At 41.6% G+C, this 25,000-nt stretch overlaps 2 protein-coding genes across 8 annotated transcripts in view; one reads left to right on the forward strand and one right to left on the reverse strand.

Moving 5' to 3' along the window:
- The window catches only part of LOC109931670 (transmembrane protein 164), a 228,283-nt gene that overhangs the window by 119,634 nt on the left and 83,649 nt on the right, over positions 1–25,000 (forward strand). The window lies entirely within an intron of this gene.
- The window catches only part of LOC125480980 (AMMECR1-like protein), a 150,063-nt gene continuing 126,030 nt past the window's right edge, over positions 968–25,000 (reverse strand). Inside the window, exon 3 of the mRNA XM_048604898.1 lies at positions 968–1,508. Coding sequence (XP_048460855.1) covers positions 1,394–1,508 — 115 coding nt within the window. The 3' untranslated portion in view covers positions 968–1,393. The remainder of the gene's footprint in view (positions 1,509–25,000) is intronic.

The following is a 25,000-nucleotide window of genomic DNA, read 5'->3' on the forward strand; positions in this document are numbered from 1 at the left end:
CTATAAACTAAGCAGTTTGGCTTAAACTATACTTGTTTATCTTTAAAATGTTACAGGTACAAAAACAAGTGCTAGAACTTAAAGAATCAAAGTTCAGTTAATAATTGGAAGTCCATATTTAAATTTTCCTAGAACCAAATCCATATTTGTACTGTTTTCTATACTAATTCAGTGAGAAATTGAGGTGGGAGTATTTAATTATATTCTGCTGCAATGCAAAGCCAAACTGAATTCAACAAATGGCTGATTATACAACATTTCAAAAGGTGTTTCCAGATGACTCAAAGATGTGATGTTTTGGGTATACCCATCAGTTTGGAAAGAAATTCAGAACTAAGTTATTATCTTTACCAATTCAGAATTAGTGCCCTATCACAGAGGAAATTATGAGCACAGAATAGATAGCCTGTAGGCCAGTCTTTTAAACTGAATGTTGTGCAACCTTGATTTGCATTATTATATTCATGTATTTTAACTCATAAATCAAACTGTTAAACCTATTTTTCACTCCATGCAAGTTTTTGCAAAAAAAAACTTCATAGATAAATGTCTAATTATAACAATGTATTAAGAAAAATCTTTCCCCACAAGGGAAAAAAAAGGCTGTGTATACATACACATGCAAATTATATACACTATCAAAGGGTGCGGGATATTATCTTAATTACTTTCCATTTGACAAGTATACCAATTGAATCGTTATTGCGAAAGGTTTTGACAAACATTTCAATCATGGCAGGTCAAGTACCATGCTTAATATTTTGATACTTGAGTAATTAAATGTAATTCTTCTCACAAAATTTTGTTGTCCTTTGAAAGCTGCATTTTAAAACAAAAAATGTAGTAAATTTAAAAAGCTATTCATACTAAAATGGTCAGTATGACAAAGGGATTTTATACAAATCAAATGCAATGCTGAAATGATTTGTAACTCCTTTATAACATTTGAAACTATAGAGTTCCGATTTTTAAAGAAGGTTTATCCAATCATTGAAGAAATGTAGGTCCAATATCTGCCCAAGAACAAAGATACTATTTGATTAACCCTGCTCTTGCAAATTAAGAGTTCAAGCTGGACCAACCTAAATTATCTCAACTCTCCTTCCATTCATCCACAGGTTTAGGAAGTTTTGGGAATGAAAAAAAAAAAGTGAATTTCTTCGGAACTTATTTTATGAAAGGGCATGCTGAAAGAAAATACGTTGATTCATAATTATGAGTTGTTACCACCCGTTGCCAAATTGACATCAGCCAAATAGCTGCATGCCACTATGGCAACGGAAACTAACATCATAAAATGGTACAGTAATAGAGATAGCTAGACCAAGAAGGGGAAGGGTCCCCTGGGAAGAGGTCCGCTGAAAGATCAAGTGACTGGTCATGCAAGTCATTGTCAGGAATAATGGTTGTACGGTGGTAGAGGGTGTGCAATGCCATTCTGGTAGTGGTGATGCTGGCGGTGAGCTAGATACTCTGAGTAGCTCAGTGTCATCTTTTCACTATGGTACCTGCAGAGAACAGAAAAAAAACACATCAGTTTTTTATTTGCTAAAAGCTCATAAGAAGCACTCAGCCAACATATTGAGCATCCCACTAGACGCCTTTATGCTGCAAGATAACGCTGATGACATGAATACTTTCCCAGATGAGTCAGCAATCTAGCACAGACAGCAAGACAGACAATTAAAAATAAACAAACAAACAACAAAGTTTGGTTTTGACAAAAGAGGAGTACTTCAGGCACTTACCTCAATTGTTTTATAATAAGACAGTAATGGACTACTATCATGTATCCAAGATGATGCGCTCAGCTGCATAAAGGCAATTTGATGTTCTTTTCTCTCCTCAGTACCCCACTGAAGAGTCAATCGTAAATCTATTCCAGGGCCTGAACGTAATCTAACTGAACTCTTTGGTCTAGTACTGAATTAATGCTACTTTGGCACAGGTGCCATTGTTGGATTACATGTTAAACTGGGTCCAAACAGTAAGAACAAGGAAACTCTGAAAAATCATATCAGATTTGAAACATCATCTATTTCTTTCTCCATGGATGCTGCCAGACTCAGGCTTCTCAAGCATTTTGTGTTTGCTTCAGATTTCCAGCATTCACAATATTTTGCTTTTACTTAAGGGACATTTTCTGGTTGTCCCAACATTTATTCCTCAGTCAACATGATCAACAACATTAACTGACTGTTTACCACACTTATTTGCAGGACTTACTGCGTATACTTGAGCTAACATTAAAGACTAGACTACAGAGTAAATTATTAGTTGCGAAATCTTTGGAGGAATTCTGCAGGCATGGAAAGAGTTATACGAATACAAGTTCTGTGTTTGAATTGGAATCCTACATTCTAGGTTTGGAAATGAACAGTGAAGCAGTAATTTAAGTCTATTCAGTTTGGATGATATTTAAAATGCCACATGGCAAACCTTCAACATATGCATATAATCATTCCGTACATAACCATCTCACACCAAAATTTTATTGAAGACCAAGAATTACTGTGAAATTGACAAATTACCCACACAGCTGCTTTTCTCGACAGCTAGGAAGAAATATAGATATGACTATAACCATTTAGCATTTATGTTAACAAAAAAAGTACACAATGGTTAGATTAGGAGAACTCCACATTGGTCCAGATATTCTGATGGCTAGTCACTGGAGCAGCATAGACTGGAGTTGTGAACTGGGACCATGCAGAATTCTTGGTGCAGCTAACTTCATGGGAAATACCCGGGAATTGAAACTTCTGATGGATAACACCACCACATTGGTGGCCCTCTGAAAAATCCTCAGAGAACTGAGTATTCTGGCTCAATTAATCATCCAGGAAACATCCAAAACCTCCTGTAACCAGGTACTTTTAAACTGAACCTCCAATTCACACCAAAACCACCTACCAAGCCTCTCTGCTCCTATGATGCTGCTTGGCCTGCTGTGTTCATCCAGCCCTGCACCTTGTTGTCTTGGATTCTCCAGCATCTGCAGTTCCTACTATCTCCCCCATAATTATGTTTTCCAGCCCAATTCCCAAATCACCCCCTATACAGCAAGCCAGAATCCTTCTGACCTCAGCAAATCACTAACCACTCCCCACTGAGAATACCTACCAATCCCTCTACCAACCCGATGGACCCAAACACTGAGAATTCCACTGAACTGGCCACCCTTCCCCTGACCTGATCATACAGACACTTGCTTCCTCTAATCTGAGGCACTCCAACCCAACACTAACCAGGTGAACAGCCCCCATTTCCCCAGTGCATAGCATCCGACCCTCCCTGCAATAATTTGACTTGGTCCCACTGAAATTAACTATACAACTAATCTACCCTAAATGCTCATCACTTAACTGGCACATTGCTGTAACTTTCAAAGTAGATTTTTGACCTTTAACTCAAAATATGGCAACAAGTGTTGTTTAAATAAAAGGGAGTGCCTTGATCTTCAATGTTGCACCTGCACTGCATAGGCTGCTCCCTGGTTTCCCACGTTGGGTAAAAGCCTAACTCAGACTCTTGCCCAGAAATATGACTGACACATGCAGGTTAAAGAAGATTGCTATGTGTTGAATCTGTTCCAACTGAGATTATCTTTCTCCCTAGCTTTGCCCCTTCCCATCTCCCTAATCTCCTCTTATCCCACAATTAACCAACCAAAGCCACTCCCCAGATATCCCTACTCATCCGATTCTGACCTCAACACTGGATTTTAATTCCTTAGTCATCGGCAGCTGTAACTGATGTTGGATAAGGTCTGGAATCTTCAAATTTGGTCTCAGCACAGCCGTACAAAACATTCATAGATTGTAAGGAATGCACACAACTGTTTTCTCTTTCCACATCTCATGTCATCTATTTCTAGGTGATACATGATACTAAAATAGGTGGGAATGCAGTGAAGAAGAAATAAAGAGTTTACAAATGGATACTGATAAGCTTGGAGAATGGGCCAGAATCTAGCAGATGGAGTTCAATGCAGCTAAGTGTGAAAGGTTGTCCATTTTAGATGGCAAAACAAAAAAGGGCAAATTATTATTTAAATCCAAAGCAGATTCAAAGTGCATCAGTGCAGAGGGATCTGGGTGTCTTTGTACACAAATTGCAGAAAATGGGTATGCAGGTGTAGCATATATTTAGAAAGGTAAATGGAATTCTGGCATTTATTGCAAAAAGGACTGGATTTCACAAGTGAAGGAGTGTTGTTACAATTATATAAAGGTGTTGGTGAGACCACATCTGGAATATTATGTCCAATTCTGGTCTCCCTATGGGAGGAAGGAAGTGGTGGCAATGGAGGCAGTTCAGTGGAGGTTCACAAGATTGATTCAAGGGATGAAAAGGCTGTCATATGAGGAGCGGTTGAATAGCCTGGGCTTGTACATGGAGTTCAGAAGTACGAGGGGGGGTGGTATCTGACTGAGGTATAGAAAATACTAAAGGGGATTGATAAGGTGGACACTGAACAGATGCTCCTTCTTATGGGACATTCTCAAACAACAGGGCACAGAGAGACAGTGAGAGGAAACTATTTTTGTCAGATGGCTGTGAATCTGTGGAACTCACTGCCAGAGTGCAGTGGAGGCAGTATCAACCAACAGATTCAGGAAAGAAAGAGATAGGTTTCGGATGAAAAGCAGGATAGAGGACTATGGGGAACAGGCAGGAAAATTGAGCTGAGATCAGGATAAGACCAGCCATGATCATGTTATATGGCAGAGCGGACTCGAAGGGCTAAATTGCCCACTCCCACTTCTAATTCCTATGTGCCTATTTACTCATCTTACCAACATTTCACTTGGTTGTTTCATTAATTCAGAACCAAAAGAAATCATAATGTTACCCAAATCTGAAAAAAAAAATGTTCTTCTGCCTAAGGGATAGGAATTTGCCATCACACTAAGCCATGTCAGTAAACCGAACACGGCATAGTAATTGGGTTCCAGAAACTTGGTCATTAAATGGGAGACAACAGTTCATATTCTGCTTGACTCATTTCCATTATACTAATTAATGTCTCAAGTAGCTGGAGATAACACCCACTGGAGTTACCTACCTAAAAGTCTGTTTGCAATTTAGGAATTATGTTAGGATATGTTGCAAAACAACCATGCCTCCAGATTTTCTATTGACAGATTGCATCTCTTATTTTGTCCAGGTAGCTCAGTTGTATCTGTGAACGCTATTAGTAGTAACAAGCTGCTCATTTCTGGTAGTATTACAGCTATGTTTATCCCTCAGCCTTTCAATTTGCAGCAGAAATTGTAATTTCCTTTCTCTTGTTCAAGAATGCAGAGGTCAATTTCAGCAAGGTTAATAGGACCAGAGTGAGAATAATTGGCTCAGGACAGATTAGAAATCAAAACACTGAACCTCAATTTGCTTTGTACATTTCAGTGAATAGAAGTAAAGCAGATAGACCGCAGTGGTTCAAGAGGATGGGTCGAGGGTATTTAAGGATGGATAACGAATGCTTGCCTTGCCAGCAACGTCCACTTCTCGTAAAAATATAATTAACATAATTTATATTCCCAATAGAACCAACACGGTGGTTGACTAGTTAAAACTGGAGGAGGCAGCTCCACAAATATGCTCATCTCCAAATGATGGAACAGCCTCACACCCATTAATGCAAAAGATAAGGTTGAAGCATTTGTAGCAATCTTCAGCCAGGAGTGCTGAGTGGATGATCCATCTTGACCTCCTCCAGTGGTCCCCAGCATTATAGATACCAGTATTCAGCCAATTCAAATCACTCCACATGATATCAAGAAATAGTTGGAAGCACTGGATACTGCTATGTTATCATCGCTAGACTATTAATCCAGAAACCCAGCTAATGTTCTGGGGACCCAGGTTCAAATCCCACCACGGCAGGTTGTAGAATTTGAATTCAATAATTAAAAAGTCTGGAATTAAGAATCTACTGATCACCATGAAATCATTGCCGATTGTTGGAAAAACCCATCTGGTTCACTAACGTCCTTCAGGGAAGGAAATCTGCCACCTCACCTGGTCTGGCCTACATGTGACTGCAGCCCCACAGCAATGTGATTATTCTCGATTGCCCTCTGAAATGGCCTATTAAGCCACTCAGTTGTACACTCAATCGCTACAAAGCCTCAAAAGAAATGAAACCAGACAGATCACCTGGCATCGACCTAGGCACTGGAAAAGACAACGACAACCTACAGCTGGCGGTTCAAGAAGGCAGCTCACCACCACCACCTTCTCAAGGGCAACTAGGGATGGGCAAGAAATGCTGGCCAGCCAGCGACGCCCACATCCCACAGATGAAGAGAAAAGAAAAATATGGATTCTGACAACATTCCAGCAATAGTACTGAAGATTTGCGCTCCAGAACTTGCTGTTCCCCTAACCAAGCTCTTCCGGTAGTTACAACACTGGCTTCTACTCAACAAGTGGAAAATTGCCTAGATTCAGAGAGTCCCTACAGTGTGGAAACAGGCCAATTGGCCCACCAAGTCTACACCACCCCTCTGAAGAGCATCCACCCAGACCCATTACCCTACCCCTACATTTCCCATGTCTAACCCTAAGCAGTAACCTAAACTGAGCATCCCTGGACGCTCTGGGCAATTTAGCACAGCCAATCCACCTATCCTGCACATCTTTGGACTATGGGAGGAAATCAGAGCAAACCCATGCAGACAGGGGGAGAATGTGCAAACTCCACACAGACATTCGCTTGAGGGTGGACTCGAACCTGGGTCCCGTGCGCTGTGAGACAGCAGTATTAACCACTGAGCCACCGTACCGCCCCAATTTATGTCTTGTGCACAAACAAAAAAGGACAAATTGGACCCAGAACATTTGTGCCCCATCAGTCTACTCTCAATCATCAGTAGAATGATAGAAGGGGTCATCAATAGTGCTATCAAGCAGCAGCTACTCAGCACTAATCTACTGATGCGAGGTTTGGGTTCCACTCAACTCCTAACCACATTACAGCCTTTGTTTTAATCAAGACAAAAGAGGAGAATTCCAGAGGTGAGGGGAGGTGAAAGTGACAGCCCTTGATAACATGGCCACATTTGACAGAGTGTCGCAATGTGGAGCCCTAGAAAAACTGGAAATCAGGGGCAAACACTCCACTGGCTGGTGTCATATTTGGCAGATTGGAAAATGATTGTGGTTGTTGTAGTCATCACAGATCGAGGACTTTTCTGCACGAGTTCCTCAGAGTAGTGTTCTAGGCCCAACCATCTTCAGCTGCTTCATCAATAATCTTCCCTCCGTCACAAGGTGAGAAGTGGGCACGTTTGTGCAACGTTCAGCACCGTTCACAACTCCTGAAATAGTTCACATCCAAATGCAGCAATATCCAGGTTTGGCTGACAAGTGGCAAATAATATTTGCACCACAAAAGGGCCAGGCAAAGATCATCTCCAAACAGAATCTGATCACTGCCCCATGACATTCAATGGTGTTACCATTACTGAAACCCCCACTATCAACATCTTGAGGTTACCAGTGACTAGAAACTGACTGGACTCACCATATAAATACAGTGGCTACAAGAACAGGTCAAAGGGTAGGAATATTGTGGTGGGTAACTCACCTCCTGACTCCCCAAAGCCTTTCCATAATCTATAAGGTACAAGTGAGAAATGCGATGGAATACTCCCCACTTACCTGATGGGTGCAGCCCTAATAACACTCAATAGGCCTGACACAATTCAAAGCATTGTGTTTGATTGACACCACAACCACAAGCATTCACTCTCTCCGCATCTACCACCACCACTCAGTAGCAGCGGTGTGTAATATCTACAGTTACACTACAAAAATTCACCAAAGGTCCTTACAGTTGCCAAACCCACAACCACTTCCATCTAGAAGGATAAGGGTAGCATATACATGGCAATTCACCACTTGCAAGTTCCCTTGTCAAGCCACTCACTATCCTGACTTGAGACGTATATTGCTGTTCCTGCAGCAACACTAAATCACAATCTCTCCCTGACAGCATTTTGGATCTATCAACTGCAAATGGACTGCAGACATTGAAGAAAGCAGCTCACCACTACTTTTTCAAGGGTAACTAGAGATGAGCAATAAATGCTGGCCCAACCAGTAACGGCCACATCTCATGAATGACTAACAAAAAAAAATCAAAATGTAATATTTCAATTTGTTAGTAGACGGGAGAATTAAAATTCAGTTACCAATGTAATACAGATCAAACAGGTACGCTAACAGATTAAAACTGACAGGTCAAAGAAGATGGATTACATTTGAATTCACAAATATTACATAAAGCCAGCTAAACAGTATGATTTCATTCTTTCATAATTCAAGATCTTCACATGGCTAACGTTTATAACACAATGTAGAAGATAACTGCTGAGTAATGTGCATTTAATTTTAGAACATAGAACAGTATAGCACAATACAGGCCTTACATACCACGATGTTGTGCTGACATATTATCCAACTCTAAGATCAAACTAACCTGCATACCCTTCATTTTACTATCATCCATGTGCTTATCCAAGAGTCGCTTAAATGTCCCTAATGTATCAGACTCTACTACCACTGCAGGCAGAGCATTCCACGCACCCACCACTCTCTGTGTAAGGAACATACCTCTGACATCTCCCCTATACCTTCCTCCAATCACCTTAAAATTATGCCCCCTCGTAACAGTCATTTCCGCCCTGGGAAAAAGTCACTGGCTATCCACTCTATCTATGCCTCTCATCATCCTGTACACCTCTATCAAGTCACCTCTCATCCTTCTTCGCTCCAATGACAAAAAGCCCAACTCCCTCAACCTTTCCGCATAAGACCTGCCCTCCAGTCCAGGCAGCATCCTGGTAAATCTCCTCTGCACCCTCTCTAAAGCTTCCATGTCCTTCCTGTAATGAGGCGACCAGAACTGAACACAACACTCCAGTGTGGTCTAACCAGCTTTTATAGAGCTGCAGCATAATCTCGCAGCTCAAACTTAATCCCCCTGCCAATGAAAGCCACTATACCATATGCCTCCTTGCAGCCCTATCAAATTGGGGAGCAACTTTGAGGGATCTATGGATGTGGACCTCGAGATCCCTCTGTTCCTCCACACTGCCGAGAATCCTCCATTAACCCTGTATTCTGCATTCAAATTCAACCTTCGAAAACGAATCACTTCACACTTCTCTAGGTTGAATTCCATCTGCTACTTCTTTGCCCAGCTCTGCATCCTGTCAACGTCCTGTTGCAATCTACAACAGCCGTCTACACTATCCACAACTCCACTAACCTTCGTGTCATCAGCAAACTTACTAACCCACCTTTCCACTTCCTCATCCAAGACATTTATATAGATCACAAAGAGCAGAGGTTCCAGAACAGATCCCTGTGGAACACCACTGGTCACCGAGCTCCAGGCTGAATACTTTCCATCTACTACCACCTTCTGTCTTCTATTGGGCAGCCAATTCTGTATCCAGACAGCCAAATTTCCCTGAATCCCATACCTCCTCACTTCCGGAATGAGCCTACCAGGGGGAACCTTATCAAATGCCTTGCTAAAATCCATATACACTACATCCACTGCTCTACCTTCAATGTGTTTTGTCACATTCTCAAAGAATTCAATAAGGCTTGTGAGGCATGACCTGCCCCTCACAAAGCCATGCTGACTATTTATAATCAAACTATGCTTTTCCAAATAATCACAAATACTTGTCTCTCAGAATCCTCTTCAATAATTTGCCCACCACAGAAGAAAGACTGACTGGTCTGTAATTTCCAGGATTATCCCTATTCCCTTTCTTGAACAAGGGAATAACATTTGCCACCCTCCTGTCATCTGGTACTGCTACAGTGGGCAGTGAGGATGTAAAGATCATCACCAAAGGCGCAGCAATCTCTTCCCTCGCACCCATAGTAACCTTGGGTATATCCCGTCTAGCCCAGGGGACTTATCTACCCTCACATTTTTCAAAATTTCTAGCACATCCTCCTTCCTAACATCAACCTGTTCGAGCATATCAGTCTGTTTCACGCTGTCCTCAAAAACTACAAGTTCCCTCTCACTGGTGAACACTGATGCAAAGTATTTATTAAGGACCTCCCCTACCTCCTCCGACTCCAGGCACAAGTTCCAATATCCCTGATTGAGGGTAGGGCCACTCTGGCCATCCTCTTGTTCCTCACATAAGCATAGAACACCTTGGGCTTTTTCTTAATCCTACCCGCCAAGGCTTTTTCATACCCCCTTCTAGCTCTCCCAACTCCATTCTTCAGTTCCTTCCTGGCTACCTTGTAACCCTCTAGAGCCCTGTCCAATCCTTGCTTCCTCAACCTTAAGTAAGCTTCCTTCTTCCTCTTGATTAGATGTTCCACATGTCTTGTCATCCACGGTTCCTTCACCTTACCATCGCTTCCTTGCCTCAGTGGGACAAACCTATCCAGCACTCGTAGCAAGTGCGCCCTAAACAACCTCCACATTTCTGTCTTGCATTTCCCTGAGGACAATTTATGTTCCGCAGTTCCTGCCTAATAGCATTGTAGTTCCCCCTCCCCCAATTAAATACTTTCCCATACAGTCTGCTCCTATCCCTCTCCATGACTATAGTAAAGGTCAGGGAGTTATGATCACTATCACCGAAATGCTCTCCCACCGAGAGATCTGATACTTGGCCTGGTTTGTTGCCAAGCACCAACTTCAACATGGCCTCCCCTCTAGTCAGCCTATCTACATATTGAGTCAGAAATCCTTCCTGGACATACCTGACAAAATCTGCTCCATCTAAACTATTTGCAGTTTGGAGGTTCCAGTTGATATTAAGGAAGTTGAAGTCACCCATGAGAACAACCCTATTACTTCTGCACCTTTCCAAAATCTGCCTCCCCATCGGTTCCTCAGTGTCTCTGTTGTTATTGGGGGAATCTATAGAAAACTCCCAATAAAGTGACTGCTCCTTTCCTGTTTCTGACTCCCACCCATACTGACCCAGTAGACAAAGCCTCCTCGATGACCTCCCTTTCTGCAGCTGTGATACTATCCCTGATTAGCAATGCCACTCCCCCACCTCTTTTACCTCCCTCCTTTTTTTTAAAACATCTAAATCCCGTAACATCCAACAACCATTCCTGTCCCTGTGATATCCAAGTGTCCGTAATGGCCACAACGTCGTAGCTCCAAGTACTGATCCATGTTCTAAGTTCGTCACCCTTATTCCTGAAACTTCTTGCGTTAAAAAAAAATGCTTCAACCCATCACACTGACTGCAACTTTGCCCTATCAACTGTCTGTCCTTCTTCAGATTCTCTGCATGCTGTATCTGCCTGTACACCGGCTACCCCATCCTCTGATCTGTAGCTCCGGTTCCCATTTCCCTGCCAAACTAGTTTAAACCCTCCCAAAGAGCTCGAGCAAAGCTCTCGCCCAGGATATTGGTGCCCCTCCAGTTCAAGTGCAACCCATCTTTCTTGTATGGGTCCCACTTTCCCCAGAAGGTATCCCAATGATCTACACGGTGGCTCAGTGGTTAGCACTACTGCCTCACAGCGCCAGGGATTCGGGTTCGATTCTATCCTCGGGCGATTGTCTGTGTGGAGTTTGCACATTCTCGCCGTGTCTGCGTGGGTTTCCTCCAGGTGCTCCGATTTCCTTCCACAGTCCAAAGATGTGCAGGTTAGGTGGATTGGCCATGCTGAATTGGCCGTGCTAAACTGCCCATGGTGTTCAGGGATGTGTAGATTAAGTGGGTGGGTTATAGGGAGATGGGTCTGGGTGGGATGCTGAGAGTCAGGTTGGGCTGAAGGGCCTATTTCCACACTAGGGATTCTCTGATATCTGAAGCCCTCCCTCCTATACCAACTCTGTAGCCACGTGTTCAGCTGCACTCACTCTCTCTCTCCTAGCCTCACTAGCCTGTGGCACTGGTAGTAATCCTGGGATTACTACTCTGCTCGTCCTGCCTTTTAGCTTCCATCCTAACTCCCCATATTCGCTTTTCAGGTCCTCATCCCTTTTCCTGTTATGTCATTGGTACCAATGTGCACCACGACTTCTGGCTCCTCACCCTCCCCTCAAGAATCCTGTAGACTCGATCTGAGACATCCCTGGCCCTGGCACCCAGGCGGCAACATACCATCCGGGATGCTCGTTCACAACCACAGAATGTCCTGTTTGTTCCCCTAACCATAGGAGATTCAATCACTATTGCTCTCCTATTCTCCCCACTTCCCTTCTGAGCCACAGAGCCAGGCTCAGTGCCAGAGACCTGGCCGCTATGGCTTTCCCCTGGTAGGTTGTCCCCCCCAACAGTATCCAAAGTGGTATAATTATTGTTGAGGGGAATGGCCACAGGGGATCCCTCCACTGTGTGCCTATTCCCTTTCCCTCTCCTGACGGTCACGCAGCTACCTTTATGCTGTAACTTGGGTGCGACTACCTCCCTATAAGTCCTCTCTATCACCCAGTCAGCCTCCCGAACGATCCGGAGTTCATCCAGCTCCAGTTCCCTAACACGGTCTGTGAGGAGGTGGAATCGGGCGCACTTCTCACAGGTGAAGTCAGCAGGGACACGAGTAGTGACCCTTACCTCCCACATCCTACAAGAGGAGCATGCAACTGCCCTAGGTTCCATCCACTCTACTCTAGATTGACAAAAGAGATAAAGAGAGATTCTGTGTACCATGATAGCAGAATTAGGGAGTGACTTTGAAATGAAAGATGGTGAAGTTCCCATCAAAATGCAAATTTCTCTCTTTGGGTATTTAACAATACTGAAGTTTGCAGAATTATAACCATTTAGTTAATCTGTAATTATCAGAGTCTGCATCCATTACTAAATTGTTGCAGCATGATTAAGCAATGTAAAACAGCATTTTTCTTAATATTTTTCCCATGTTTGAAAATATTGGGATAAAATAATGGAAATTCATCACACTAGCTTTCCATTTCAGTTACACTTCCAGGGTACCTCCAGAATGACAAGGACATACTCTTATCTGGAATAGTTGGCCATATATAAATGGCGTGATGTATTATGCAAGGGGTGGAATGAAGGAAGCCTTGCATATGTATTGAGTTAGTAATGCTCATGTAATAGTCTTAAAAGTGCCTTTGCAAACTCATTTGTTCTCCATCTTGTGTTTATCATATCATAGTGGCTGGGCCGAGTTTTCCAAGGCTAATTGGAAGCCAAAGACCAACACTCCAAGTTTGCTTTGCTTTTCGCCTATCCGTGCAATCCCAACCCCTAAATACCTCTATCTGAAAGCCACATATAGTGTAATGCCACTAACGCTGATCTCGTGTAACAAAAAAGTGAGAGTGGAGGGCAGTCAGTAAAGTACTTCTCTACACCGTATTAATTCAATGTTATTGCAATTGCAAAGCCTTTCTTTGAGAATTTTCCCTGCCCTGGTGGATGTTTCAACTAAAAAGAACAGAGAAAATTCACTTTGTTAAAAGCTTCCTCGTCATTGTGCAGAAATATGGCCAACCTAAATCCAGCAACCCACTCTGAATACTCATTTTGACAGCTGCAACACATTTCAACATAGCAGCAGAGAGAGCCCACACCATTCTAAAACACGCAAAATTCTAAGAAAATAATTTGCCCCCTCCTCCATTATTAATAGTTCCTTCAAAAAAAAATCCAGGATCCATATCCTTGCCAAAAAGTATTCCCTCAGCCATATTATATGCATCAAATTGTACTGAAACTTCTATAATTTTTTTCAGGTATCATTCTCACAAAAACATGACCTCTTCAGTGGAGAGGGTAAAAATCTCTATTATAAATGAAATTTGAACTAGTTTGAATTGAGGTGAAATGTCCCACAAATAAAGCCAAGACAAATATGTCAAAATCAATATATGTGCTGGCTTACAATGATATATTGCAGCATTAAAATAAAATATTCAATGAAATTTGAAGCAAGTAAAATGGTTTAGTACATACACGTTCTTTGAAATAACCTTTATGAAGCATATTATTGTTTTGGATGTGGTAGTAAGTAGCAAAACAGAATTCAGAAGAATTGCTTTCCCTGAAGTATAACAAAATGCCCATTTACTGAACCATGAAGTGACAGGATACACATTTAACTTGCCACTTTGACACATCTAATTGTCATCAAGTCTGCTGTTACAGCAGTGTGTGTGCACATTAAGTGAAAAAATTAAGATTGAAATTGAAGGGAAAGGTGCTGCAGGAGTATTACGTTGCATCTGCCGGCAGTCAACCCAGACTGAGGTATATAAATGCAACAACCACATATTCACTGCAGATGATGAAATACCCATTTGAGAAATTAGAAAGGAAACCTTGATCACATGATAATTCTAGATGCAGGCCCATCAATGCATTTTATCTCATCCAAAATAATTCCATAGTTTTGCCATGACAACATCTTTCCTAAGAACTGCACTGCCCTGGCTTTAATCAACTTTGCTGGCATTCCTTTCCAGTTGTTGGATCACCAGCTGGTTAGAGGGATGATTATTGGCATTTATTCCAAATTTATACTTCCACCTCTGCTCAGGCCCTGCTCCAGTACATCTGAAAGCATTGATGCACACACTTGGTTTTACTTAGCTCAGTAGTGGGTTTTCAACCTTAATCTGACAATATCATTGTGTATTATATGTGCATAGCTTTGAAGGTAGGACTAAAAAATATACAGTTTGTATATTTGGTCATTTAGCCCATACTAAATTAAACAATTTGAAATAGCAGTTTTTATCATCAACAAGTTAGACTATACATAAATTTCCCATGCCTTGCTGCAAGCTTACAATGAGACATCCGTGTCATTTAATTCAATAGAAAATTAATGCTGCTTGTCATGTTTGCCTCATTTGGGACTAAATGCAAAAAAAAGCAATTTCTGTAACAAATAAATAACGTAATGAAAACAAATAAGCAGTTATGAAATTCTTCAATCTACTTAAGTACATTATGTTGGACTAGTCAAAGTCAAATAGCTTGGAAACAGACCCTTCCGTCCAACTAGGACACGCCGACCATGTTGTTAAAGTAAATGAGTCCCATTTGTCTCTGTTTGGCCCATATCCATGCAAACCTTTCCTATTCATGTACTTATCCAAATGTCTTTTAAATGTTATAACTGTACCTGCATCCGCCACTTCGTCTGACAGTTCATTCCACACACTAACCACTGTGTAAAAACATTGTCCCTCATGTCCTTATAAGTACCTTCTCCTCTGACCTTAGAAATATTCCCCTAGTTTTGAATTCCCCCACCCAGGGAAAAGACCCATGCTATTCATTTTATCCACACCCTCCAAATCTGTGTCCCCTATCAGAAGGGCAATCCACACATAACAACATGACCAGATATAAATTTCCAATTTTGTCACTCAACATCCTGTTTTGGAAAAATAAAATCACCATTCCTTTATTACTGCTGTGTCAAAATCCATGGAACTCCCTTGGTAGCACTGTGGAAGTATATATATCAAAATATTCAGCAGATTAAGCAGTAAATTCAGCACTTTAGATGTGGGCAGTATTTGCCGACTGTGACACCCCAAGAACAAAGAGATAATTGAGAATTCCAAACTTATTCAAATCTAGAATTCAGGGGTCCAGCAATAATGATTTAGTGACACCTTGCTTTAATGTTAGATACATGGAATCTACAACATACAAGGACTACATTTAGATTAATGAATGTCGGTAAAACGGACAAATACCAAATTTGAAAACCAGCAGCCAACACTCTACACAATGCATTGGGAAGAAAAGTTTGTGAAAGATATGTCTTAGAATACAGTTACCCAATAGACAGTGAAATAGGGGCAGAGGGATTGACCGCAGTGACTAATTCAATTTATGACTTCAACATAGTAAAAAAAACACTTCACAGAAGCATTACCAAACAAATGTGACTCAGTCATATAAAGGAGATAATTAAACAGGCTGCCCAAAGTGGGTCAAAGATGTAGATTTTAAAGAGAAAAGCAATATTGAGATAGAAGAGGAAAAGGGGGAATTTCAGATCTTAGACTCTTGGCACCTGAGGGCACTGCTAAAGGTGCTGCCTAACTGGGAGCCAACTTTGATTAGTAAGCACAGTATGTGTGGGTCATAAGTATCACTTGGGGCAACATCAAAATGTAAAGGGGGTAGAAAATGGAAGCTTGTCAGGGGTATGTTGGAATAGTCTAGCTGATGTCAATAATGTAGAATGCCATTTGTGTCCGAAAAAAAACTGTATTGTACTATGGAAGAAGCAAAATTTTGATAGTGGGGAATAAATAATGGAATTCCCAGAAAGATGGGTATCGCTTTGGGAGGTGATAATGTGACAACTGGCTTTGCAGAAGAAAGGGAAGCTGAAGATGGAGCAGTAATTTGCAAGGAAGAGGGATTGAGGGATTTTTTTTGGGGTGGGGGGTGTGGTGAGCTTGGATGATAACAGATATGAAGCAGCAGGGAAAGGCAATTGACGAGGAAGGAATGTCAATAATATCAGTAAACACAGGGGTTGGGAAAGGAAGTTGGATAGAAATAGCACATTAGTGTGAACAGGGTCAAGGAGGGTCATGAATAAAGGAAAGCTTAGAGAAGGCACCAGGGCAGATAGGCAAGAAACTAGAGGAAACTGCAGTTGGGTGGTGGAAGTGGAGGTGGAGGTGGTGGAGTTAGAGGAAATTTGGCTCACTGGCTGGACTACAGGGGGGAAGCAGCTGAACTGTCATGATAAGTGACAAGAAAAAACCCACATGCTTCTTTTTAGCGGAGAGCAGCTTAAGACAACACTTTTGAAAAGATGAAAGAGCCAGGCGAACGTTTATGCATTCCAGGCTGATCCCGGTAAAGTGACTAGCTTTGGCTGATAAGAACTTGATTAATAAAGGCTTTACGTGGTTAGAGTCAAAACCATTATCTGCCATACCTATTCAAGTCTACAGCCCCCGAACTTGGAGTGGATGTGGAAACTTTATCAAGGAGGTGAAACAAAAGGAGGAAAGGAAATAACTGAACAAAATAATGACAGAAAACAACATTCTGTACAGAAAATCACTGATTCTGGATTTGTCTAACATATTGCTTAACAATTATTAGGACAAAGACAAAGGAAAGGACAAATAAGAAAAACTGCATTTATGCAACACTTCCAACAAAGAATGTTCCAAACTGCTGTTATGAAGATACCGTTACTATTTTTTGTTGAGGGTTCATGTTTGAAGGACAGCGCTTGGAGGATTGTGGACAATGGCTCACTTGAAAAGACTGGGAAGGTAATCAGAATTTTTTTAAAAACAAGGTAGGACACCTTCTGGAGATCACACTGCTTAAGCTAATTATTTGGACTTATTTTCTGGAAATCATGTGTCTGAGTTTATAGCTGTCAGGACTTAGTTTGTGTTTGGATATAGTGTGGCGTTCAGTTGAGCTACAGGCTGCTGACACAGGGAAACTATCCAGGTCATTCTCTACCTCTGAGAAAACTGATAACTGAAAAATTCATCCAGCTGGTCATCAGAAAAACTCAGAATTCTTCTCAACACTTCCTGAATAAATATAAAGTTCCAATGACAATTGCATGTACTTAGTGCCAGCCATCTACGTTACCACCTCCCCTGGAAGCATGTTCCAAGCACTTGCTACCTGCAACCTGCACTGTAAAATAACTTCAGATGCACATCTCCTTTAAACTTTCCACCTCTCACTTTAGACCTATGCTCCCTAGTATTTGACATGTCTACACTGAGAAAGAAACTGACGATTCACCTCGCTCGTAATTTTTTGTAGTTCTATTACGTTGCCCCTCACCTTGACACAAATGAAAACAATCCAAGTTTGTCCAACTGCTCTTTACAGTTAATACACTTCAATCCAGGCAATATTCTGGTAAACCTCCACTGCTTCCTCTCCAAAGCCTCTGCATCCTTCCTATAGTGTGGCGATCAGAACTGCGCACAGTCCTTCAAAGTTTTATACAATTTCAAAATGACTTGCCAACTTTTATACTCAATACCCTGACCGATGAAGACAAGCATGCAGTATTCCTTCTTTACTACTTTATCCACTTGTGATGCCACTTTCAAGGAACTATGGACTTGGACCTTCTGTATATCAACACACTGAAGGGTTTGGCCATTTTCACTATACTTTGCTCTTACATTTGATCTTCCAAAATGCATCACCTCACACTTGCCCAGATAAAGATTAGGGAGGCAAGACACCATGTTTTCAGGTTTAGAGTCAAAATAATGAAGAGATTCGACAAGCTTAGTGTCAATGTTTAAAAGGAGTCTGTAGACATAAACTAGGAATAAGAACTTCAGCCATACATGTGAATATTGAAGAATCATTTCCAGTAAAATAGCATCCTCGATATTTAGGTCCAGATAAACAAACCCAGGTGAATGTACATTCCAATATATATTGCAAAACCACTGAACTAAACCTAGTCAAATTAGCTGGAGTTCCTCAATCATGTTAGAGCCCAATCCTGCTTGTTCAACCAGATTCTGCAAAGGCTGATGTGATAACAATGACAGAAATCAATTCTTTATCTGGCAGACTGAATTGATTAGATTGGCAGTGCCAGGTTTCTAACGAAAATAGATTTGTTAATTGATACTGGTAGGTTTCTTTAACAATCCAACTTAAAGAGAAATCAGACTGCGTCAAACCAGACAGTCTTTTCCAATGCTGAGTAATGTCATTCACTTAAAAGCTACTTTCCAGAGATTGATGGATCAAGTGGTAGCCAGTGTTTCTAACTGTGATGTGCTGGTATACAGTGCCAATTGGAGGGATCATCTAGAACAATTAGAAACTCTAAGAAAACCCCTGTCAGCCGATTTAGCAACAGCTGGCCAAAACTGAGAGCACAGGTAATGTTGTTTAGTGCACATAATAGGACCAGGATGTGCTACCAAGAACTGCAATATACAAATTTTGCTTGAATTCCCTGCTGCTGAAACTGAACAAGAAATTTAGATTTTTAGGACTATGTGATTTTTTTCACAAGTTTTTAACCAAGTTTCAGCAGTGAATAGATTTGCTCCAAAAGACAAAGTAGTTATGTTAGGGATTGTCAATCATCTTTTGAGAAGTTCAGAGCAATCTTGGTAAATGAACCAATGTTGACTGCTCCCAACTTCTTAAACCCTTCAAGGTAGCAAACTATGCTGGGGGTAAGTGCGAGATGATGAGTTGGACATGAAGCAGCAAGCAGGATATCTATTCAAAAAAGTTAAATGGAAATCCATAAAAATTCTCCACGGTAGAAAAAGAAACACTGGGACTGTTACTGGCTCAAACAGTTTGAAGGACTTCATTCAGTTCTCCTGTTTCTCCACAGCATTGATTCTATAGTCCCACACTCTACAGGGGTACTTCCAACATCTCTTCACTTTCCAAGAATTCCATCCCAGGGTTTGACAGGGCCTTCAGCCACATCCAATCTATTTCCCATACTTTCCCCCCTCCATTTTACAATAGGGATGCCCCCATCCTCACTTTCCTCTCCATTCAAAGGATCATCTTCTATTATGTCCAGCAGGATGCCACCAAAGAAAACTCCCTCTGTCCTGTCAGAATTCCACAGGGACTGCTCCCTTTTCAACCCTGTAGTATGTTCATCACTCCTAACACTTCTTCACTCTTCCATGGTACCTTCCCATTCAAATGCAGAAGATAACACTTGCCCATTACCATCTCCCTACTCACTGTCAAAGCCCAAAATGTACTTTCCAAGTGAAGCAGAGATTTATCTGTACTTCTTTCAGCCCACACCACTGTATTCACTGCTCATAATACAGCAGTCTCTACACTGGCAAGACCAAATGCTGACTGGGTGACTGCTTCACTGAACACTTCCATTTTCGACAAGAATAATAAATCTTCTGGTAACTTGCTGTTCCAACTCTCATATCACTTGCTTGCAAGTTGGAGGAACCTCATTTTCTGCTTACGCAGTTCACATCTCTCAGGATACAACTGGAAGTTCAACAACTTCAGACCATGAAATCTGTCCTCCATTTTGATTATTCACCCATCATCTCGGTGTTTTGCTTACATGGATTTGCTTTCAGTACAGCTGACCTATTTCATGGCAAGAGCACCTAGTCTTCATCTATATTTCCTTACCTTTAGCGCTCCCTTTGCCTTTTACTCTGGAATACCCTTATCATTTGTCCCTATTCACAAACCATCCTCACAGCCAAATCCACTCCCAATCATTTTGGGCTGCATGGTGGCTCAGTGGTGAGCACTGCTGTCTCACAGCACGACGGGCCCAGCTTCGATCCCAACCCTGGGCATCTGCTTGTGTGGAGTTTGCATGTTCTTTCAGTGTCGGTGTGGGTTTTCACTGAGTGCTCAGGTTTCCTCCCATAGCCCAAAGGTGTGCAAGTTAGGTTGACAGGCTATGCTAAATCGCCTATAGTATTCAGCAATTGTGTAGGTTAGGTGCATTAGTCACAGAAATTCAAAGTTACAGCGGTAGTGTAGGGAGTGGTTCTGGGTCGGATGAGCTTTGGAGGGTCAGTGTGGACTTGCTGGGCTGAATGGCCTTTTTCCACACAGTGGGGATTCTATCATCTCCCCCTTCACCTTTATCTATTGCATAAAACCCACTTATCCAACGCTTTCCAATTTCAAAAAGTTGTCATTTGGATTCAAAATGTTAATTCTTTCTCTTTCCACAAATACTGCCAGACTTGCTGAGTTTCTGCAGTACTGTGTTTCTATTTCAGATCTCCAGACAGCAATACTGATCATAAGCCTTACATTTTTTGCAGAAAAATTCTGAAACTAAAGTGCCAGACTACTGTATTAGAATTTGGTGCGCTAGCCTTAGAACTTAAAAAGATGTGCACATTGCAGGAAGAAACAAAAGCACTAATTGTTGATAATTAGTCAAGAACATAGAACAGTACGACACAGGAATGGGTCCTTTGGCCCAACATGTCTGTACTGACCATGATGGCCATTTGAAACTAATCTCATCTGCCTACACATGATCCATGTCTGTTCACGTGTCTACCTAAATGCCTCTTAGTGGTGCCATCATATCTCCCCTTCACAAACTCCCCTGGTAGCATACCCTGGGCACCTACCACCCTCTGCATTAAAAAAAATGCCTCGCACATCTCTTTTAAAGCTTTCCCCCCCCCCTCACCTTAAACCTATGTCCGCTAGTATCAGACATTTCCATTCTTTGTGGGGGGGGGGGGGTAAAAACCTGACTATTCACATCTTTCATAATCTTATATACTTCTTTCAGGTCACCGCTCAGCCGATGATCCTCTCGCAAAATCAATCCGAAATTTTCTGACCTCCAATCCAGGCAAAAACCTTGTAAACCTCTTTTGTACCTTCTCCAAAGCCTCTACATCCTTCCTATAATGTAGCAACCAGAACTGTATTAGGACTAGAATATAAAAGCAGGGATGTACTTTTGAGGCTTTATAAACTTCTGGTCAGACCGCATTTAGAATACGGAGAGTAATTTTGGGCCTCCTACCTCAGGGAGGATACACGGCGCTGGAGTGGGTCCAGGGAGGTTCATGAGAACGATCTCAGGAATGAAAGGATTAACATACAAGGAACGTTTGAGGACTCTGGGTCTATACTCGATGGAGTTTAGAAGGATGAGGGGAGATCTAATTGAAACTTACAGAATACTGAAAGGCCTGGACAGAGTGGACATTGGTAAGATGCTTTCATTGGTAGGAGACACTAGTACCCGATGGCACAGCCTTAGAGTAAAGGGAAGACGCTTCAGAACAGAGATAAAGGAGAAAATTCTTCAGCCAGAGAGTGGTGAATCTATGGAATTCATTACCACAGAAGGCTGTGGAGCCCAAGTCATTGAGTATGTTTAAGACAGAGATAGATAGGTTCTGGATTGTGGGGAGAAAGTGGGAAAGTGGGGTTGAGAAACTTATCAGCCATGATTGAACAGCGGATCAGACTTGATGGGCAGAAAAGCCTAATTTCTGCTCCTGTGTCTTATGGCCTGATGTACACAATATTCTAATTGTGGCCTAACTAAAGCTTTATTCAGCTGCAACATGACTTGTCAACTTTTATACTCAGTGCCCCGAACAATAAGGACAGTCATGTTTTTAGTCTTCTTTACTACCTTATCCATGTTACCACTTTCAGGGAAACTGTATAGAAAGTATACAGTTTCCTCCGCATTTGACCTCCCAAAATGCATCACCTCAAAATTACTCCTGGAGCTGTACAGCACGGAAACAGGCCCATCGGTCTAACTCGTCTATGCCAACCAGCTATTCTAAATTAATCTACTCCAATTTTCCAGCATTTGGCCCCTCCATCTGCCAATTATTCACCCAACTTTCCAACTCATCTGTATCCGGCTATAAGAAGGTAACTTCATTTGAATTTTTCAAGTATCAAGGCAGCACCCAAATTAACTGTATAGGTTACAGGCAAAGAGAACGAGTGCAATTGTAATGAATTAATATGAAAAAGACACAAAGTCTAAAAGAGAATTAAGTTTAAAAATGGTGTGTACATGTTTTAAAAAATGGTGGCGGTATTATGGGTGCATTATATTAAATAACTTTGTGGCCTAGAATGTGAAGGGTTATGGATAGCTTTGTTTTTAGAAATAGGTCAATGCAAGTGGAACATTTTGTTTTCAGAAAGAAAAGTTTACACCCCTCAGGTTGCAGCTTCTGGTTTGGAGATTATTTGGATTTTTCAGTTTTTCAGTTGGTGGCCAGCCTAGAAAACAAAAAGTGCTTCCCAGCCCTATTCCACTGTTTCTGGAAAACTTCAAGTCCCACAGAGAAACCTCGAGCCCCATCCAATCTGAACCCAGTTGTTGTCCTGAAGAGTGTCTGGAAGAATCCTCATTATGATGCTTCCTCAGCAAACTGTGTTGGCAAAGAGCTCAGAGACATTTCCTTGTGTTGGATAACACTCATTCACATACTGCACATCAGACCAACAGCTATGTGAACATCGCACATCTTTTTGCCTTGAAGAATGAAGATTTATTGGCAAAGTGTTGTTTAAACTGCTCAGTGAGCAATGAGCAGATAAAATCTGTTTATAACTTTTACCCAATACATGTACACTTTGGATTATTTAGGTGTGTAAACATTTTTATTTTCACATTACAAACAAATTGCGCTAAATAATTCTGCATTTTCATGGATGAAATGGTTTTTCATTACTGAATATTCAATAAATCAATATCGCGTTTATTAAAGAAAGCCATTAATAGGTCTTTTTAGTGCAGGTCCACAGAGAAAGTATACAACTGGCCACATCAGGAACTGGGTTAAACAATTACATTGTTTATAGCAGGACTAGAAAAAGACAGTGCACTTCTCCCATCTTGGGTGTAATAGTGTATGTGTAGGGTTATTTAGATAGACAAAGACTTGTATTTTTGTGTTTGTTACTGTAGTAAATCGACAAAGCCACTATGCTGAAGAAGTGTTGTCTTAAAAGAAATTAAGATTTTTGTTTATTAAAGAAATCTACTCGAGTCTTTTTTATTTTAAACCTAATTAGATAAGAAAAATCACCATAGAACTCTATGGGAAGCTAGGAAAGTGATTGCTAGGCCTCTTGCGTAGATATTCGTATCATCGAAGGCTACAGGTGAGGTGCCGGAAGACTGGAGATTGGCTAATGTGGTGCCACTATTTAAGAAAGGTGGCAGGAAGAGCCAGGGAACTATATAGTCAGGCAAGCTGGGCAAGTTGTTCAAAAGACAAGGGCGATTAGGGAAAGTCAACATGGCTTTGTGTGTGGGAAATCGTATCTCACTAGCTTGATGGAGTTTTTTTGAGAAAATAACAGAGGATTGAGGAGGACAGAGCAATGGAGTGATCTATCTGGACTTCGTTAAGGCATTTGACAAACTTCCTTATGGTAGATTTATTAGCAAAATTAGACGACATGGAATACAGAACTAGCTTGAAGGTAGAAGAGGATGGTGGTAGAGAGTTGCTTTTCAGGCTGGAGACCTGAGACCAGTGGCATGTCACAAGGATTGGTGCTGGGTCCACTGCTTATTTGTCATTTATACAAATGATTTGGATATGAACGTAGGTATGGTTGGTAAGTTTGCAGACGACATCAAAATTGGAGGTGTAGTGTACAGAAAAGAAGGTTACCTCAGTACAATGGGATCTTGATCAGATAGGCCAATGTGCTGAGGAGTGGCAGATGGAGTTTAGATAAACGGGAGGTGCTGCATTTTGGAAAAGCAGGCCAGGGCAGGACCTATGCACATAATGGTAAGGTGCTGAGGAGTGCTGCTGAACAAAGACCTGGGAGTGATGATTCATTGTTCCTTGAAAGTGGAGTTGCAAGTAGACAGGATAGTGAAGGCGGCGTTTGGTATGCTTGCCTTTATTGGTCAGTGCATTGAGTATAGGAGTTGGGAGGTCATGTTGTGGCTCTATAGGACATTGGTTAGGCCACTTTTGGAATACTGCATGCAATTCTGGTCTCCCTGCTATAGGAAAGATATTGCAAAATGTCAAAGGGTTCAGAAAAGATTTACAAGGATATTGTCAGGGTTAGAGGGCTTGCGTTATAGCGAGAGGCTGAATAGGCTGGGTCTATTTTCCCTGGAGTGTCGGAGGTGAGGCGTGACCTTATAGAAGTTTAAAAGATAATGAGGGGCATGGATTGGGTGAATAGACAAGGTCTTTTCCCTGAGGCGGGGGAGTCCAAAGGTTGACAGAGCATAGGTTCAAGATGAGAGGGGAACTAAAAGGGTCCTAAGGGGCAACTTTTTCATGCAGAGCGTGGTGCATGTACGGAATGAGTTGCCAGAGGAAGTGGTGGAGGCTGGTACAATTACAACATTTAAAAGGCTTTGGATAGGTATATGAATAGCAAAGGCTTATAGGGATATGCGCCAAATGGGATTAGATTTATTTAGAATATCTGATCAGCACGGACACTCTGGACTGAAGGGTCTGTTTCTGTGCTGTACATCTCTGACTCTAACTAGTCCTGTTGATGACTAGGTAAGA

Source organism: Rhincodon typus, chromosome 14 (assembly GCF_021869965.1).
Source record: "Rhincodon typus isolate 14 chromosome 14, sRhiTyp1.1, whole genome shotgun sequence".
Classification (NCBI taxonomy): domain Eukaryota; kingdom Metazoa; phylum Chordata; class Chondrichthyes; order Orectolobiformes; family Rhincodontidae; genus Rhincodon; species Rhincodon typus.